Below are 14432 nucleotides of genomic sequence, written 5' to 3'. Positions count from 1 at the left end.
ACAATAAGAGCACCAGATTCCTAATGAGGTGCACTGACAGCTAGTTAAAGAAATAACGGACTTTTAAAATTTTACCAAGGAAGATCTAACAAAGTGGTAGTAAAAAACTTTTTTTTTTTTTATAAAAAGACTACTATACAATTTTAATTAATACTGGCTTAAAATTTGTGCTTTTTTGATATGGTAATTCCAGTTCATTTTTAAAAGCACAAAGGAAATGTAACATTCTTTTTAAATACAAATACCACTATTGACTTGGGCTCAGAACACTTACAGTAATAAGGGACATTATGTAATATAATGCTTGCCATATTTTACATTTTGAAAAACAATACACATATTTGTGTAGAACTGGTAGCTTTAAAAAGTTTAGATTTGCCGGGACCGGTTTGGCTCAATGGATAGATCGTCGGCTTGGGGACTGAAGGGTCCCGGGTTCGATTCCGGTCAAGGGCATGTACTTTGGTTGTGGGCATACCTCCAGTAGGGGGTGTGCAAGAGGCAGCTGATCCATGACTCTCTCTCATCGATGTTTCTAACTATCTCCCTTCCTCTCTGTAAAAAATCAATAAAATATATATATATATTTTAAAAAGTTTAGCCGAAACCGGTTTGGCTCAGTGGTAGAGCGTCGGTCTGCGGACTGAAAGGTCCCCGGTTCGATTCCGGTCAAGGGCATGTATTATACATTGGTTGCGGGCACATCCCCAGTAGGGGGTGTGCAAGAGGCAGCTGGTTGATGTTTCTCTCTCATCAACGTTTCTAGCTCTCTATTTCTCTCCCTTCCTCTCTATAAAAAATCAATTAAATATATATATTTTTTTAAAAAGTTTAGATTTAATTAATATAAAGTCTATAGAGTTAATTATTTGTGTTCCTCTGCAAATGAAAACATCTTTCCTGTGTGTATTCGGTTAAATAAAAATCCAAACTCTTCCCATCTGCTATAATTTCTTTATGATATAACATTATCTCATGCCAAAAGAGATACATCATAGTAGAAATGCTTGGGATAATTTATTAGAATTTCATTTCACAGTTATTGAGGTAGAAGTTGGTCATGTGTTTTCCCATTAAAGATAAAAATTCATCTTAGTTTACTGATTTAAAGATACAGATTTTTTGTCATAAGCAGTTTTCTAATCATAATTCCTAAACTGAACATTGCATGAAACTTGCTCTTGGATGTGTGTTTTTTTATTTACAAAGACTTACCACTAGTGAGAACATTATTACAATGTAACACTGTAAAACACATTGAGAAAACAGTGTGGACTAGTCACAAACAGGTAATACAGCATACAGTATTAAGATACATTTTCTAATTTCTAAAGAAAAGGTACTTTAGAATTCAGTGTGAATTTCAGAAATAATTCTGACAAGTAAACATCAAAATTTTAATAAATAACATACATGGAAAAAACAAACATTTAAAAATACTCTTAATGCCTAACAAAATAATTTTTCATATTTGATGAAGATTTTGTTACATTTATCATGGCAGTGTTCACTTGTATTACATTTTTATACTGTATTTACTCCATTCTGATGAAATTCCACCCTCTTGAAATCACAGAAGAGATGAAACCAATACTGCTATAATATTGTGCCTTCCTGAAATGCTTCTATCCACCTATTAATAAGAGAACTTTGTTAGATTCACAAAATGCAAATATCCAATATATGTTATGTTAACACAGATAATAGATGTGCCTATGAATCTGTTACCCTAACAATGTATTTAAGATCTTTCCTATAGCAAACTAGAATTCCGTAAATATGGAAGTATCCTTTATTTGATAATTTGGCCAAAAACTTGGACTGAGCCGAAACCGGTTTGGCTCAGTGGATTGAGCGTCAGCATGCGGACTGAAAGGTCCTGGGTTCGATTCTGGTCAAGGGCATGTACCTTGGTTGTGGGCACATCTCCAGTAGGGGGTGTGCAAGAGGCAGCTGATCGATGATTCTCTCTCATCAATGTTTCTAACTCTCTATCCCTCTCTCTTACTCTCTGTAAAAAAAATCAGTAAAATATATTTAAAAAACAAAACAAAACAAAAAACTTGGACTGAAAAATGCATCTTTTATTTCTTTGAGGCATGAGGAAGGACCCATTTCATGTGAAAGTTCTATGGAGTCCTGATGATCCTGTTTAATTGGTTTTGGGAGTAGCTATATCTTTAAAGGCCTTTATTTCAACCGCCGCTTTGCTTTTAGGAACACAAGCTCTGTCCTTCTCTCCTTCTCCCTTAACATTGATTCCTTAGGCATCCATAGTCTAGACCTGCTCTAAAATTTTCAACGAAAGGGAATCTAACATCTGATCAAAAATTTGTATGTAAAAGTATTTCACAGTTTCACAGAACTTTCCAAAATCCTTGTCTCAAAGTTTTGACAATACACATAATGGCAATTATTCAGACGCTTAGAGGTAGTGTCTTTGTGCCTCCCTAATAGTATAATTGCTTCTGAACTTACTAGAACATTTTAAATCACTCAGTTTAAATAGTAAAAGCAGTAAAGCAGTATATGACAGATTTAGCTCAAATTTTAAGGGTAGAATTTTCACAATTTTTAAATGCAAATGGCATGTCTTATCCCATAAAAAAGGCCTTTAAAAAAGCCAAAAGTTTTCATTGAAGTTAACATATTTTACTATTCTGTTAATGTGCAAAAAAGCAACCATTTTGATATGAATACCCTTAAAGAGAAACTAATACTTTAGCCTATATTAGTTCTAAATTGCAAGTAAGCTGGTTCTCTTCACCTAACTACATTAATTCTGTCTTGAAGTGATTATTTTTTTAATTCTTAATTTTTTTCCTCATACCATTTATCCTCCAACATCTTCTTCCACTTCCATCCCCCAAATTGATAAAGTGATTTACTTATCAATTTAAAGACACGAGCAAAAGATACATTGTATATTCAAAAGCAATAATTATTATCAGTTTTGTGATGAATACTAAAGAAAATGATGAGAAATATCTAATAGAATATTGGGGCAATTACTATTACTATGAAATCTTTCCAGAAAAAATAGCTAAATGACATAATTTTAAAACATTCTTTGTACACAAAAGGAATTATTTGGAGTAGCAGCTATATTAGGCTAGATATCCTAACACTGGCAGGGGTTCGGGTGGTGGGAGGGAGTATTTGTAACATTGTATCTGATTAATTTCCAGGAACATATGTAATCCTGGTACATTAATTCTTACTGCCTTAAAAATGAAAAGCTTAGTTTACTTAAAGCATTCTTATCTGCATGCACTTTTTGAGTCTATTCAGAAAAGATTAGCATCTCTCAGTGAAAACAAAAATGTATCTTTGGTGAGACCAAAATAAAAAATGAGAGGTGAACTGTTTGTTCAGAAAGGACCTTGATTTCATGAGATATACTTCTCTATATCAAGCAACCTCATGACAATTTTGAAGAGACTTTCTGTCACTATTATCTAAAATGATATCTATTTAAAAAAAAAAGTTTTAAAATGATATCTAATTCCTTCTCCTCAGTCACCGGGAACAGCATGGGAACCTCTTAATGTGTTTGACCTTTTCCCCAAAGAAGTTAGCAAGCAGCTGTTTAAACTCCTGCAGTTCCCTGGCACAATGGAAGCATTGGACTGCCAAATCCTGGAATGTTTCAAGAGAAGATTCTTACCCGCATGGAAGGAGAGGTCAAATACCTCAGCGTCCCTTCCTCTCAGCAGAGCGGCATCATGCGGCTTCCTCAGTAGTCATGTGTACACAAATATTCTGGACAGAACTACCCATTTTCTTTCCCCCTCTGCCTCCTGAAAATATTCCAGATACTCTAGCCTGTCTTTAGAAATAGTGCTAAAGAGTTTGAATACTAAAACATTTCTTATTTGGTTCCTGACTTCAACTTTTAAGTTGTCCCCAAAGTAGGTTACCTTACAATAACTCACACTTCCATGCATAAAAGGAAAATAGGTCTAAATTACTTACTTCTGAGCTGAGTGAGCATCATCTGCTTTGAATACATAAAATACCATGTTCTTATGCAATAATTGAAATACTCTAGACTCTGAATTCTCATCTTTGACTTGAGTGACAGTGAATCCTAATAAAGGTTGACTCTCCATAGCTGCCACGTCCTAAATTAAAAAGACATGGAGGGAGATGGGTTTTAAAATTTAAACAAAATTCAGATTTGCGAACTTGTGCTATATATGGCTATCATTTCATTTCATATGCTATGTAATAAAAAGCGTAATATGCAAATCAACCAAACGGCGGAAAGACCGATCACTATGATGTGCACTGACCAATGAATGAATTCCCCAAGGGGGAGCGCCAATCAGCCAGAAGCCAGCCTCAAGGCTAGCTGGCCAGCAAGCACAGCGGCGGTGGAGGGTGCCTCTCGCCTCCACTGCAGGTGGGTAAGGAGCAAGGGGTGCCAGACTGCAAGAGGGACGTGCACCTTTCAGCTTAGGCCTGTTCTCCCCAGGGATCAGACCTAAGCTGGCAGGCAGAAATCCACCGAGGGGTCTTAGACTGCAAGAGGGCACAGGCCAGGCTTAGGGGACCCTCCCTCCAGTGCACAAATCCTGTGCACCAGGCCTCAAGTACACATATATAAAACAATGATAACTCTAGCAACTTCTCCAGTTTTCATTTATTCAACAATATTTACTGAGCCACACACCTCCCTTCCAGGAGCCAGACCCTGTGCTAAACAGTTTTCAATATGTTCACAGGTGTTGCTTTTAACATATTTTCCAAGAGCCACATGAGGTAGTAACTACAATACTTTTATGGATTTTATGGATGCAGGAAACATAGCTCAGAAGGGCAAGCAATTTACGCCAGGCTCACTAAGGAAACGCCAGGCTCACTAAGGAAACGCTTGGGCTTTAGAGCAGGGGTTTTCATAGATGTTGGAACATGTGGTGATCAGATAGGAGAAAAGGGCAGTATTAAAGCAAACCATCAGAAACTTCTTATAACCCAAAGGAAGTTTAGATTATCTATGCTGATGCCGGATCGAAGCAATCTGGGGACAGTCAAGAGGATGTCATCCAGCAGAGCTTGGCAGAAAGGATAAACACCTCTGCCTTCAGTGAAGGAGTCACATGACAACAAACAAACTTACATTTTAATAATGGAAAATTCCTAATACTTTTGAATAAGAGCTCTCAAGAAAAAAACAGACACTGTTTACATTAGAAATAACAACATGCCTTGGCCGGGTGGCTCAGTTGGTTGGAGTATCGCCTCCTACACCAAAACATTGGGAGTTCCATTCTCGGTAGGGCACATACCTAGGTTGCAGGTTCAATCCCCAGTTCAGGATGCAAATGTTTCTCTCTCACATCACTATCTCAGTATCTTGTCTCCCTTCCTCTCTAAAATCAATAATATATATACTAGAGGCTGAAACTAGCTCTCTGACATCCTCCAAGGGGTCCCAGATTACAAGAGGGGGCACAGGCCAGTCTGAGGGACCCCCCGGTGTACAACTGGGACTGAGGAGGGAAATGGGAAGTTGGCTAGCCAGGGAGGGATCAGCTGAGAGAGGGCTCTAGGGAGTGCCCGGCCTGGCTCAGCCCTGATTGGCCAGACCCCAGCAGCAAGCTAACCTACAGGTCAGAGTGTCTGCCCCCTGGTGGTCAGTGCACATCATGGAGACTGGTTGATTGCCCCCTGGTGGTCAGTGCACATCACAGCAAGCAGTTGAGTGACCTTAGCATATCATTAGCATATTATACTTGGGATGAATGGCCGATCAGATGACCGGACACTTAGCATATTAGGCTTTTATTATACACACACACACACACACACACATATCTCCTTGGTGAAGATTATAACAAAGGTAACAACATCTCCCCCTCCAGAAGCAAAGCAAAACAACATAAAATTAACAAATATTTATTTGCAGTTTGCATTATAAAACAAGATCCCCAAGTTACACATATTAAGATTTCAGAACTTACCTCACTTGCAGCATATGTATATAGCACTTTATTTTTTATGACAAACCAAAAGTGTTTCCAAGGTTTTTTATGGCCCTTTGATCTGTACAAATAGCCACTCATGGAAGAATCTTCTGTATTTGCTGATACCTAGATAAGTAAATCCCATATATAGTTAAATGTTGTTCAAACAAAAATTTTAAAATAACGAAACTGCTTTTGATCATTGGTTCTGAAAGCAATAACCATAATAACAATGTTTCAAAATTAAAGTTTATTTTCAAAGTCTGCTATTATCCAAACTGAATTGCTACGTGCATAAAAATACCTTTTAGAAGCAGTTCTAGAATTCTACCTGGTTTGTATGTATGCTTTTCTTTTCTTTCTTTTTAAAAAAAATATATATTTTATTGATTTTTTACAGAGAGGAAGAGAGAGAGATAAAGAGTCAGAAACATCAATGAGAGAGAATCATCGATCAGCTGCCTCTTGCACACCCCCCTCTGGGTATGTGTTCACAACCAATGTACATGCCCTTGACCGGAATCGCACCAGTCCGCAGACCGACACTCTATCCACTGAGCCAAACCAGTTTCAGCTGTATGTATGCTTTTCTTTGCAAGTTTGCCTGTGTTTTCTGAGTTTCCAGAAGAAAAATAATTCCGAAGGTCAAAAAGCCTTTTTTAAAACTGCATTTTGAGGCCTGTGTATGCTGTTTATTGCTCTTTTTATTCTGGTAATTAGAGAAAATTACTTAAAACTTGAAATCTGTCCCTGAAATAACTAAAAATTTGTACGAACAGAAAAGTAAATAGAGAATTCTACCAATAATGGGGATTTTAAGGATCATTTTCTACTTGCCAAATTTTGGTTTGAAAGTTTGTCTTCATAAAAGGCTGAAAATTTTTAATCTCTAGACAAAATATAGTAAGTATTTATAGTGATTATAATTTGGCAGTTGAGACTTTTCTATCTTTTTTTAAACACAGAACAATAGCAAAGTTTACGAATGGCCTAATTAGTGATGTGTTGAACAGACCCTGAAGTGACTCCCCATGAACCCTGCTGTTACAAAATCACACTCTTGCACATTCTCTTCCCCTTAAATGAGGGCAGGACCTGGGACTTGCTCCTAACCCACAGTGTACGTGAAGCTGATGGGATATCACTCCCCTGATTGTGACATTAGACTCAATCTTACTAGACAGCTCTGTCTCCCATTCTGGCTTTGAAGAAACCGGCAACTATGGTGGGAGGCCCATGTGGCAAGGAGTTGAGGACAACCTCTAGGAAAAGCAAATAAGAAGCCAAGGCCCTCAGTTTTACAACTGCAAGGGAATGAATTCTGCCAACAGCCTGAGTGAGTAAACCCTTCCCTAGTCTGTCTCCAGATGAGAACTCAACAATGGCCAACACTACGATTGTGGCCCTACAGAGATCCCAGCTAAGCTATGCCTGGGCTCTTGAGATAATAAATGTGTGCTGTTTTCACATAATAACTAAGCAAGAGCATGAAATTTAAAACTCCACTGGCCACAAAACTAGCACAGGTGGAATCAATTAATAAAAGAATTAAAAGGGGAGTGGCCAGAAAGGCGGTATTTCTGATCTCTGGCTCTGGCTTGACTGAACACTTGAATTTGAGGAACTGGGATTGGATACCAGTGATGCCTGTGGATTATGCCACTGCCAGGTCTAACTGTACTAGAATATGCTATTATCACCTTTTAAATATTTCTTTTAAGCTTAAAGGAATGACAACCTACTATTAATGACTATCAGCTGTATATAACAAACTAATGCCTACAAATACTCTGCATATTCTTCCCTCTGGTTAGGGGTCTCCTCAAAGTAATTTTTAAAATTCATGATAACCCGTTTGGCTTAGTGGATAGAGCATCAGCCTGCAAACTGAAGGGACCTGGGTTCAATTCCGGTCAAGTGCACATGCCCGGGTTGTAGGCTCCATCCCCAGTAGGGGGCATGCAGAAGGCAGTCAATCAATAATTCTCTCTTATCATTGATGTTTCTATCTCTCTCTCCCTCTTCCTTCTTCTCTGAAATCAATAAAAATATATTAAAAAATAAAAAGAATGCCAAAACCGGTTTGGCTCAATGGATAGAGCGTCAGCTTGGGGATTGAAGGGTCCCGGGTTCGATTCCGGTCAAGGGCATGTGCCTTGGTTGTGGGCACATCCCCAGTAGGGTTGTGCAGGAGGCAGCTGATCGATGACTCTCTCTCATCGATGTTTCTGACTCTCTGTCTCTCTCCCTCCCTCTCTGTACAAAATCAATAAAATATATTTAAAAAAATAAAAATAAAAAAAATAAAATAAAATAAAAAGGAAAGCAAACTGTTTAAAAAAAAATTCACATGTGCCAAGTTATCTTTACTTTCTATCATTGCTATAAAATATTCTGCAAACTTTTTGACAACCATTTTCCAAATGACTCAGGTCATATGGGAGACTAAGCAAGATAGCGAGGCATCAGCCACACCTCATCACCAGTATTAAAATGCATGTCTTAATAGTTGTGGGAAATGACATCTTCCTTTATGAATGAGAAACAGTCTATTATATGCGTATGAATAATTCAGCTTCTATCAGGTTGCAAGTTTAATGGAGACACTTACTTCTTTGAGAGCCGCTGGAATTTTTTTCTGTTTCCTCCCTGATGGAATACTCTGTAAGACTGATGATAAGGCACTTGAAGACTTGTGATTTCCGGGAGATCCAATCTTAGGAGAGTGCTGGTGATCTAGAAGAAATCAAGCACACTTATACACCAGTAGTAACCATTCTGCAATTCAATTTAATTCAGATCAATAAACATTATTGCATAAAATATCCATGGAAGGATACTTAAGAAACTGGTGGCACTGATGGCACAGAAGATAGATGGCCAAAAGTTGAGTGGGAAGAAGATTTTCCACTGACTATGATTTCATACTTTTCAAACCTAAACCATGTGAGAGGATTACCCTTTTGTGCCTTTAGAATTGTGAAAGATGTCACTGTACTACCAATTTAAAAACATTTTTTAAAGCTTCACTCCTGCCGTAACCGGTTTGGCTCAGTGGTAGAGCGTCGGTCTGCCACTGAAAGGTCCCGGGTTCGATTCTGGTCAAGGGCATGTGCCTTGGTTGCGGGCACATCCCCAGGGGGGTGTGCAAGAGGCAGCTGGTCGATGTTTCTCTCTCATTGACATATCTAGCTCTCTATCTCTCTCCCTTCCTCTCTGTAAAAAGTCAATAATATATTAAAAAAAATAAAAAATAAAAAACTTCACTCCTGACTTAAACAAATCTAACTTCATGATACATGACCAAATAATATTACAACGAACGAAGTGCTAGAAAAGGGGCTACAAGCCTAGCCGGCATGGTTCAAGGGTTAGAGGTCATAGCGTGACACATGTCCAGGTTGCAGGCTCAATCCTGATTCCCTCTCATCATTGATGTTTCTATTTCTCCCTCTTCCTTCCTCTGTGAAAACATTTTAAAAAATAATTAAAAAAAATAAAAGAGGCTACGAGACAAGAGGAGCACGCAATTAATTTTGACTGCACAGGTTCAGGAAAAGCTGAGAAGAGGATGAGATGTTTGAGTTGACCATTAAGGGTATAACTAAGTTTGCTAAGCAAAAAAAAAAAAAGAGGAGGAGGAATGAAGAGAGGTCAACATAAGCAAAAAGCAGAGAGAGAGATGAAATCAGATTATCTATGTGGAGAATAATGAGGCTGGAAATAAAAGGCTGGTTCTAAGGAACCTGGACTGCTGCTGTTCAGGCAGTGGGAAATTAAAGACCTTTCAGACATGAACAGAATGAATTGAGAAAAATAAATCTGGCAGTGGAAAGGAAGAAAGATTTGTAGCAAGAAAATCTGTTAGGAAATTACTGCAGTAGGCCAGATGAAAGATATTGAAGGCCTTATTATGAGATGAAGAAATCAAGAGAAAAACAAAGATAAACTTGACAAAACTTACTGACCAAATGAGTGTGAATGATGGGGAAGGATGGTTCAAAAAACTGTATTTTGAATGGTTCCAGCCAATATTATATACCAGAGAGGACACGTGAAGGAACGTAAACAATGGCAAAGGAATATGTCTTCTTGGGAAAAACATACACAGACAAATCGCATATCATCTAGTTTTATTCAATTATTCTCATATGCAGACGAAAAGCTACTCTTCGTGAAAATGAAAGATAATCTTTAAAAAATTTAGAGCCTAAATGTTTCAGGAATTTACAGGTCTCTTTCTAAAACACAGACCTGAACAGTCCTGCTAGCTGCATTCATCTTAGCTGCAGGGATAGATATGATATGTCATTTCGTATTTAGTGAAAAGCTACACATTTATATGTACAATTAACACCTCACTAAATCAATCCAAGTGATTAAAATTAGGCTATCAAAGTGAAACCTGGCATACTTCCATAAGGAATTACTTTACAGATACATAAAAATGATTTGTAATGAGCACAGTTGTGAGACTAGAAACTTCAAAATTACTTGAGAGTTAAAGTTCCCTTGTAACTGTTTTAAGCATTTCATCCTATATTATAATTACTTTTCTACAAGCAAAACTGTGATCAAAGTAAGAATAAACTTTAATCTAACCTCTCTTGGAAATATTACTAAATATGAGGTAAGACAGCTTAACTAAGAAAAGCAAAATAGTCATTATTTTGAGATGAGTATCACCAAATCATATTGCTAATGTGTCTAAAATGATTCTTTCAGAAGGCCTTTGAAAGCATCTGGGAATTAAAGGAACGTGGGGTTAAGTCTTTACTTATATATTACCTAATTTCTGCAGTTCTTGAAAACAATGTTCACATACTCTTGCTGGTTGGTTTTTCAGGTAATCTAAGCCACACTTATTTGATGAACAAGCTTGGCATACGATCTGAAAACACATTGGAATTATTTAATTTAGAGTAATTTTTGTATCCAAACCATCAGGTATGTTACAATTTATAGTGCTGCCTACTTTTCAAAACCATTTCAGTCATTGATTCTCAACAACAATTCTATGGACTTCAGGCACGTAATGAACTCACACACAATACCACACTGAAAGATACAGAGGCCTCAGTTAATTACTGAGTTTTTACTGCAAAAAGAATAAAATACTAAAGAGTTAATGGGTGCAAAATGTTTGAACAGCACCTGGTGCGCAGTAAGTCCTGTGTTAGCTGTATTATCTTCATTATCATTGTTGTCATTGTTATCATCACTGCTACCCTGTTTTCCCGAAAATAAGACAGTGTCTTATATTAATTTTTGCTCCCAAAGATGCACTAGGTCTTATTTTCAGGGGATGTCCTATTTTCCCATGAAGAAGAATACCGTACACATTTATTGTTAAATGAAAATAAAGAAAATTTATTACCTGTATACGGTACGGTAGTTGTCAATACAAACCAGACAAACTGTGAATCCTACAGTATCAAGAATTTATTCATTTATTCAAATGACAATCATGTCATCATCTTCTGGAACATCATCATAACAATCCAATTCCTGAATTTCCTGGTGAATTTCTTGTGACTCCATTTCTCTCAGAATCAGTGGACCAAATCTCTCATGTTTAGCAATAGCATTATGAGACAGAGCCTAGGGGGCCTTATTTTCGGGGGGGATGCCTTATATTTCACTCAGAAGGAAACCTGTAAGTAGGTCTTATTTTTGGAGGATGTCTTATTTTCGGGGAAACACGATATAACCATGACCACCTCTGATCACCTCTCCCAAGTGTCTGGCTCTATATTAAATGCTCTCTAAATAAGACCTCATTTAACCTTTACAACTACTCACTGATGTCATTGTTACTGTGCTCAGTTTACTAATGAGGGCGGGGCATTTAATTAGCATATTCCCTCCGTATTGGCTGTGGGGGCCGCCATCTTTTGTGATGGTGGGAGGGTCAATTAGCATATTCCCTCTTTATTAGATAGGATTGATGTGACCACACATGAACTTAATTCTGGCTTATATTATTTAGCTTCTAGTAAAACTGGTCTCATAGTAAGTCCTTGCACTTAAAGTCACAGAAACTATCAAGATGTTTAATGAGGATTTACTATAATTAGTATCTAGATAAATGTAGTTTAAATAATTATCTGTAAACTAGAGGCTGGTGCACAGATTTGTGCACAGGTTGGGCCCCTCATCCTGGCCTGCGAGGATTGGGCTAAAATTGGCTCTCCAACATCCCCCGAGGGGTCCCAGATTGCGAGAGGGCAGTTCTCGGGTGACACACCTTGGAATTTGGCTCCCTCTTCCCTGGTTCCGAGTGCGTCTCCCAAGAATTGCAGCTACCAAGTCATCACAGCTTGGCAGCTCCTGTGTTGAGTGTCTGCCCTCTGGTGGTCACTGCACGTCATAGCTACTAATCAGATGGTCACTTAGGCTTTTATATTTATATTAGAGGCCCAGAGCTCAACATTCGTGCACTAGAGGAAGGGAGGATCCCTCAGCCCAGCCTGTGCCCTTTTCCAGACTGGGAGCCCTCAGGGGATGTCCTACTGACTACTAAGCTGCAGTGAGACATCCTTAGCACTGCCAGAGGTGGGAGAGCCTCTTGCCAGCCGTCAGCTCGGCTTCTGGCTGAGTGGCGCTCCCCCTGTGGAAGCACACTGACCACCAGGGGGCAGCTCCTGCATTGAGCGTCTGCCCTCTGGTGGTCATTCCGCTGTTTGGTTGATTTGCATATTACGCTTTTATTATATAGGATTTATTAATGTGTGTGTGTGTGTGTCTATTTAATTGTGAATTTGTACATTTTTTTAATGAAAATTGTCTATTATTGACATTCTAAAGTAACTTTAATGTGAGAGGGAATAAGTTTCCTAACAAGATTGCCCCATGCCTAAATATTTAGAGAAAATACCATCTATGATTCGGTATCTTTTTTTCTCCCCTACAGTGGTTTACAAGGGGACATGTGCTTCCTCACTATTACAGCCTGGGGCTATTGAAAATTACACTGGAGGATGGTGTTATCCTCTCCCACCTTTCCGCAGGCCCGGCAGTGATGTCGTCTCCAGGTCAGAGTAAATTCACTAGTGCAGATCATACACATCGTGGCTCTGGTATCAGGAATCCAGATAGGAGCCTTTGATCCAAGGGGACACACTTCCTCCTTATTTTCTGAGTCTGCCTGTGGAAAAACGACTCCTGATTATCTCACACATGTGGACTGCTACAGAATCAAACCTTGTCTTTAGTAGTGGCAGATTACAATGCTGATAGTATCAATAAGGGATATAGAATGAAATATGGGCTATTATATTTTTCATGTTCTCAGGATATTAAGATTAGCTACATTCTAACAATCCTCTAATGCAAAATTAATTTTAAAACATGCCTGTGGTAATGTGATGACAGCTGATTAGTTTCCTTAGACTATGCTGTATTTTCAAAATGTTATACAATGAGGTTTATAACTAGAAAAAAAATATATGACTATGCTACTTGCTATAGACTTGCAGTGAGACATTAGCAGGATAAAACTTTAGCTCTGAAATCACACACACACCTCCAATCCTTCTGTGAAACACATGTTGCTTTTCTAAATTCCTGGGAACAGTTTTTTTTAAAGATAAAAAGTAAAATGCATTAAAAAAAAAAAAAAGGAGGAGGAGGAAAAGACAATACCTCATCAAGACTCCTACTAGGGCAGAATGTGATTCTTTTCTTGGCATACTCTTCTATTGACCTGGAAATCGCTTCTAGCCATTCATCCCTTTCTGTGGCAGAACTGTTGGGGGCAAAAGAAGGTTCCATCAACCAGATGCCAGCTTTTATCCTTTGCCTTTTTCATACTTCTTCTTCTCCCATGGCAACAGATTCCCCCGCCCTCCAACAATGCCGGTCACAGGCAGCGACGCTGAGGTTTGTGTGCACAAATAATAAGAGCAGGCATGAGAACACAGGGCATCTGAGCAAACACAATGCTGTCTTCCTTTCTAAGAGTACTGCTTTATACGGAACGGCTTTTGAAGTTTCCTAACTTTGGAGGTATTTTTTGTTTGGTTTATGGGCTAGTCACACAATTCAGAATTGTGATGATTATTTATATAACCAAGAAGTTTCCTCAGGTATAAGACTAGAATTTAAAAATATTCCAAGGAATCAAGTTTCAAACGCAAATTTATATCATAGAATACTAGTATTTTCAGTTTAGTAACTATTACTAAAATTTTCTAGGAAGGGCAGTGGATTAAGGAAACTTTTTTTTTTTTTTTTTTAAATCATAAACAGATATTTAAGGAGTGGTGAATAAGGGAAATAGCTTGTCGTTGTTGGGGTGCCTCTACCTGTGTTCAGCTCATCACGTTTCCTATTCCTACCCTCAGTTCATCTGGAGCTATGATTCAATTCTAGATAGAAATGGGCCAAATAGGGGGAAGGCCTATTCAGAACAAGGCATTCTTGTTTTGCTTTTGTACCCCTCATCCCCCCAAACTCTAGTAA

At 38.2% G+C, this 14432-nt stretch overlaps 1 protein-coding gene across 1 annotated transcript in view; it reads right to left on the bottom strand.

Annotated features, from left to right (window-relative positions):
* Positions 1-1004: 1004 nt before the first annotated feature.
* Positions 1005-14432, bottom strand: part of FGD6 (FYVE, RhoGEF and PH domain containing 6) — a 114263-nt gene continuing 100835 nt past the window's right edge. The window contains 7 exon segments of the mRNA XM_036458691.2: positions 1005-1633; positions 3976-4124; positions 5967-6095; positions 8581-8705; positions 10758-10860; positions 12970-13116; positions 13614-13716. Coding sequence (XP_036314584.1) covers positions 1597-1633; positions 3976-4124; positions 5967-6095; positions 8581-8705; positions 10758-10860; positions 12970-13116; positions 13614-13716 — 793 coding nt within the window. The 3' untranslated portion in view covers positions 1005-1596.

The sequence above is a fragment of the Pipistrellus kuhlii genome, unplaced genomic scaffold (assembly GCF_014108245.1).
Source record: "Pipistrellus kuhlii isolate mPipKuh1 unplaced genomic scaffold, mPipKuh1.p scaffold_m20_p_3, whole genome shotgun sequence".
NCBI classification, from domain to species: domain Eukaryota; kingdom Metazoa; phylum Chordata; class Mammalia; order Chiroptera; family Vespertilionidae; genus Pipistrellus; species Pipistrellus kuhlii.
The sequence above is the reverse complement of the archived record's forward strand: the minus strand, read 5'-3'. Positions and strand labels throughout refer to the sequence as shown.